Source organism: Vombatus ursinus, unplaced genomic scaffold (genome assembly GCF_900497805.2).
Source record: "Vombatus ursinus unplaced genomic scaffold, bare-nosed wombat genome assembly UNPS02014779.1, whole genome shotgun sequence".
Taxonomy (NCBI): domain Eukaryota; kingdom Metazoa; phylum Chordata; class Mammalia; order Diprotodontia; family Vombatidae; genus Vombatus; species Vombatus ursinus.
In genome coordinates, this window is record NW_020954557.1 from 9,374,365 (window position 1) to 9,380,364 (window position 6,000).

Below are 6,000 nucleotides of genomic sequence, written 5' to 3' on the forward strand. Positions count from 1 at the left end.
ATGGTTAGTTACTAGGAACCACAGAATCAAAAAGTAGCTAAAACACTTGTTTTTTCTATTTCAATCCAAATTGATTAATAAGTTTTTAGGCAAAATTTTGGGTAGATAAATTTTACTTCTTTATGTACAGTACACTAAAAATCAGTAAGTCTTGACTTGGTTCCATAAATTAGAGAATTGTCTAAACTATTACCAAAATGTTAATTGTGTTGTGTATGTCGTCTTGCGGTTCCTTCCTTCTTTAAGTTCTATAGTACTATGTCCCCTAAATGATTATTTTAAATGAATTTTTGGTGTTTAAATAATCCAGTGCCTATTTGAGATTGAGTCTGAGATGGACTTTGGTAATACTGGGCACCACTGGAAACCTTTGGAAATGCAAAAATAAATGGAAGTACAACCAATAGTAGAGAAAATTCATTTAGTTTTTAGAATTTTTCATTCATTGTGAGCATTCCTCAAGTCTACACATCCAATCATAATCTTTCTAATGAGCTACAGCCCCAGCAACTGCCTACTGAACATCTCCACCAGGGCATTTCATAGGATCTGAAACTCAGCATATCTAAATTGGAACTTAGATTTTCTGCCAAACTCATCCTTTTTCTACACTTCCCTATTTGCTTTGGGAGAACCATTACACTCTTATCATCTAGATTTGCAACCATAGTCATCTTCACCTCTTCATTATCCATCAGTTTTCTTATGCAGTCAGTTGCCAAGTCTCATTAACATCTCTTGCATCTGTACCCCCTCTCAACTCACACAGCCTCTACCCTGTTACAATAGCGTCTTAATTGGCTTCTGTTTCCAGTCTTTCACCTTTGAAGTCTATCTATGCACACAGCTCCCAAATTAAAATGACCCAAAGATGGATCTGATATTATTCCTCCATCCCTCCCCAACTCAAAAAGCTTCATTGACTCCCAGTTGCCTCTAAAATTAAAAAAAAAAAAAATCAGTTTGACATTTAAAGGCCTCCACAATCTGACTCATCTCTACCTTTCTTGTCTTATTTCATATTACTTTCTATTGCAGTCAGACTGACCTTTTAGCCATTTTTCTTGTACATAATGTTCTTTTCCTACCTTTGTATATGTGGGTTACCATGCACGTCATAGAGTCCCTAACCGGTTTCAAAGCACAGCTGAGGCACCATCCCCTTTATGACACCATTATTGATTTGTCTCTCCCTCTGGGGAAATTACTTTGTGTTTACTGAAGTATAAATTGTATCCTCTTCTTTTACATCCCCTCCCCAGGATGACATAAGCTACATGAGGACAGGGATGGTTTATTTTTGTCTTTGTCTCCTTAGGACCTTGAACAGTGTCTTGCTCATAAAAAGCCCCTAATAACTGCCTTTGTTGAAGTGAATTGTTGAATTGATTTAATTTATTGAACAACTGCTGTATCTACAGTATTGCAGTAAGAGCTATTGGGACAGGGAACTGTGTCACGTACTAATCTCTGCCCTCAGAAGTTTGTATTTGGGAGATTAGACCTGTACCTGTAATTATGATGATATAACATAAATTGTGATAAGTACCACTGAACCAGTGCCAAAAAGTGCTGTGATAGGTCAGAAGGAGAGATTGCTTCCGACTTGGGCTCGGTGGGTGAGAATTATTCTTACAGGAGAAAATGTGGACTAATGGAAAGACCATCAAATTATACAAAGTCAGAGACCTCGGAGCTAATGCTGGCTCTGGCTTGAACTAGTTGTAGACTTGGGCAGGCATCTGTGACATGACAAGAGTTGGACTAGATCTCTAGAGTAGCAGCTCTTAGTGGGGGTGGTTCTAGGAAGTATGAGGATAAGCCCATGTTCTAGTTTTAGGGGTGATTTTTTTTTTATCAGATTTCCTTTTTGTATCAGTCTGTGATTACTATATGATGTAGTCTGCTGGTCATGGCCATCCTTAGAAGATTGTGAAACTTAGTCCTCTCTTAAGTAGTTTGGTGCTGAGAACATATCTTAAAACCTTTGTCTACCTCTGAACACGTTTATATGCCAGAGAAATAGAGATAAAACCACCCTAATGTTAATTCTGCTACCTTCTGTGCTGTGGAAGGGTAGGTATGGGGTAGGCTCTTTATGAGCTGATTGTATTTAAGATCTTAAGGCCTTTAAAAAAAAAGAATTAACAGGCCAGCTACCTTCTCCTCCTGAGACCAAAATCAGAGCCAATGGAATGATACCCTAGTTGCATGGCTTGGCTTTCCAAGTTACTAAGATTACTGGAGGAAAAAAAATTTAAGTATGTATCTTTTGTCTTTTCCTAATTCCTTTTTTCCTTTTGAATATTAAAACTTGTGTTTTTAGTAACTGGCATCCAGAATAAGAAATCTATTATTTTCGTATAGAAATAATTAACTTTTAGAACAAAATGCTTGTTGAGTTTTGAAAGCTAAGTCATTGAAAAGTAATAATGAATGCTTAAATTAGAAGAAACTTCAGAGGTCCTTGGAAAGCATCCACATAGTCCATCCCCTCATTATAGATGTGAAAACTGAGGTCTCAAAAAGGGAAGTGATTTGCCCAAGGTCCCACAGCTACTGTATGTCTGAGCTGGTAGTGGAAGCCAGTTCTCCTGACACTGTCCAATGCTCTTTCTATGGTGCAGAATGATAGACTGTTTTGGCAAAATGATTGATCTTTCTGCCTGGAATTTTGTGTAAGAAAACATTTGGTCTTCGTGAAATGGTTAATTGTTGAAATGAGATTTTTCTTTGCTTTGTTTTCAGTACTGGAGTAGATACAGTTTCCAATCCCACGTATATGAACCAGAACTCTAACCTTCAATCAGCTGCTCTTCCAGCTTCTTACACACAGCAGATGGGAATGTCTGTGGATATGTCATCTTATCAGAACACTACATCCAGTTTGCCTCAAGTAGCAGGCTTGCCTGTGACAGTTCCAGCTCATTCAGTTGCACAACAGCAAACAAATTATCATCAGCAACCTCTCCTTTAAAAAACAGACCAGGCATAGTCTTGAAAACATTCATAAGTATATTGCTCAGCCCTTGTGATTTGAGTCATCTAAGAATGACATAAAAATACAACCATTTTTCTCTCAACTCAGAAGGACCACGAGTAAAGCACAAAAATCTCGCTTACCTCCCCAACCCCTTGACATGAAGCAATTTTTGAAGTAATTAGTTATGTTAGACTGTTTTTTCAGAGATGGCTTTAAGATAATTTGAGTTAGTTTACTCTAGCTTAAAGAGTTCCATGTAGAAATTTTTGACAAGTACTAAGTAGCCTTTTGAACATTAGCCAGTCTTCTTTTTTTTTTTTTAAAGCATTGTCAGTCTTTGATGTGCTTTAAAAAAAATAGTTTTCCTTTCAAAATGTACTTGGGAGGGCACTTTCATCTATTTAAATAGTATTTTGTCTGCATATTATGGTTTAGCATTTTCTACACTCTTATTCCAAAATTTGAACATCTTTTCATTTAAAGTATCTACCTTAGCTAATTTGCAGTTTTGTTTATGCTACTGGAAATTTGGCTTTGACTGTGCTACTAGCATCATGATCTGTTGAAGCAAACATGAATTGGGAGATGAAAATTATTTCACAGTATGAGGACCATGTAAATAGAAAAATGTGAAGAAACACTTGGTTCTAAAGAACAGTTCTACCAATAGTAGGTTAAAGAGTGCCCCTAAATCTTGTTTCTGTTTGCTAGGGAAAAGCATTTAATTTCCTTCTGGGGTCCATGGAGTGGAGAATTGTTATAATGGCTCTTTTTGCCCAATAAAGCCATTCCCTAGTGAAGACCTGACCTAATTTTATGCCCTCTCTACCATACGGATTTCTCTTGCATGTTAAGTGCCCATAATTCCTTAAAAGGAGCTTGACATGGATTAGAAACTTTTTAAGGAGAGAAAATCAGGCTCACTGTTAACTCTCTTAGTGTCAAGGGATCCTAATCATTTGATGTGTTGTATGTTAAGCATGGCATGTGCCCTCTGTTTAATATGTTTTAACCTTTCAAAATGTGGTTTAAGTATCATTGTTGTGTCACCCCATTTAAAATACTGAATATTACTTTTAATTCATCATTCTGAACATATGGAGTGATAGCATGCAATGGATTGACAAACTACCAAGACAGTTTTCTGGAAACCTAAATTTTAGGTGGTTTTATAGTGTTCATAGTTCCTATAGACTATAGGAGTTGGGTAATGTATTTCAAGATTGTGGGGTTTGTTGTCCCTTCTGAAAATTTGCACACTACTTCCTCATTTACCAGCTTCTTCACATGACACAAAATAGAAAATATACATAAATAAGATTATGAATAACTGATGTTTACACTGGGGAAAAATAATGGTCATAACTTTAGTAATAAAAATAGTTATATGCATGGAAGCAGGATTTCTACATGTGATTTTTACATACATAATCCTTTGTACCAAAAATTATTTGGTGGTAATTCACCAAATTTTTTGTTATTGTTTATCTAGTTAAAGAAATTATTTAGTAATGTGCTCCTTTTTCAAACTGACTACATCCTGGAACAAAAGAGATCAATACTTGGTTTACATTCAGAGGGGGGAAAAAGCAGATTGGTATTTGAAAGCCTACTCCAAATCATTGTCTTACTTTAGGTACACATAACTGGAAAGAAATGTTTAGTGTTTGTTGCCCCATATTCTGATTTTCATTCCATATTTTCTGTCTATGTGAAGTTAAATATATGTGTGTAAACATACACACATGTATCCTAAAATGGCACCTTAACTTTTTGTTAACATTTTTTCTGTTTAAAAAATAAACAGTTTATTTGAAAAGCTGCTCTTCTTAATAGTTACTATTTGAAAACATGGAAGAACTTACACTTTTCCAAACAATATTTAATAAAAGTTATTTTAAGAGTTTGTGTGAGTTCTTCATGTATGATTGTGATTTGGAATATCTGAATAAAGCTTAATCGAATATAGTCTTTGAGCCAGTATAAATACTACCCTATCCATTAAATTTGGATCATTCAAGTAAGAGTTAAACTAATGCAGTTTTGGACTAATTTAGTTCTTTATAACATGTGAAATGTATATAAATATTGTACATGGGCATTTGTCTGTGGGATTTTATACATGTGCAGATGTATTTACTTCCTCTTAAATTAAAAGTAACAATTTTATATTTGGCATACCATTTCCTTTCTTATGATGTGTAGTGTGTAATCCACTTATCCAGATTGTAGATAGTGTAAAAAAAGTTATTATATCTGTCTTTACATGCTTTTTTGGTGTTTATAGGAATTAATAGGGATTTTTCCCCTTCACAATCTTATGTATTGTTCTATTTATTTTAAGTCCTGTTCATAATTAAATGTTTGCTGCCAAAGGAATTGTCTAACTTAAGATTTCTACATTAAGAACATACCTACTGTTTTATATCAGGAGTAAATAAATTGCTTCTGCTTTTTCATATGCAACGTTGTTACATTAGAAAGAATTCCTGAAACTTTATAATAAAATTAATTTTATTATTAATGTATATAATTTGTTCCTGGGTGTTAAAATAATTAAAATTGGGTATGTGTTCTTGCACTTTGGAGACTTTGAAACGTACTGAAAATTTTAGCTTGGCAGTTTATAAAATTACCTAAACATCTGTGATATTCACGGTTTTTAATCTAAAGTAATGTTTGTAAGTAAATTTATACTATTTGACTACTTGGATTATACATATTCTAAATAGAAATTCTGATTTTTTAAGGTCACTTGATTAGAAAAGTTTATCATTTAAAAGGTGTGGACTTTTTTTTGTTTCTTAGTTTTTGCTTACTAAGGGACGCAAATTTAAAAAACCCCATGACAACCAGGGGAGTAATTCTTAATGTCAGTATGGTGGGAAAACTTATTTTTACAAATAATAAACACTAATCTGCCATCATGTGCTTTTGATAGAGGGCTTTTTCCTGATGTTTCCTTGTAACAATACACTAGTAGTGTGTTGAGAACTTGGAATGAAGGCAATGGAGGG

At 34.4% G+C, this 6,000-nt stretch overlaps 1 protein-coding gene across 1 annotated transcript in view; it reads left to right on the forward strand.

Annotated features, from left to right (window-relative positions):
* The window catches only part of LOC114045961 (signal transducing adapter molecule 2), a 46,988-nt gene extending 41,517 nt beyond the window's left edge, over positions 1-5,471 (forward strand). The window contains exon 14 of the mRNA XM_027866184.1: positions 2,749-5,471. Coding sequence (XP_027721985.1) covers positions 2,749-2,977 — 229 coding nt within the window. The 3' untranslated portion in view covers positions 2,978-5,471. The remainder of the gene's footprint in view (positions 1-2,748) is intronic.
* Positions 5,472-6,000: the final 529 nt, after the last annotated feature.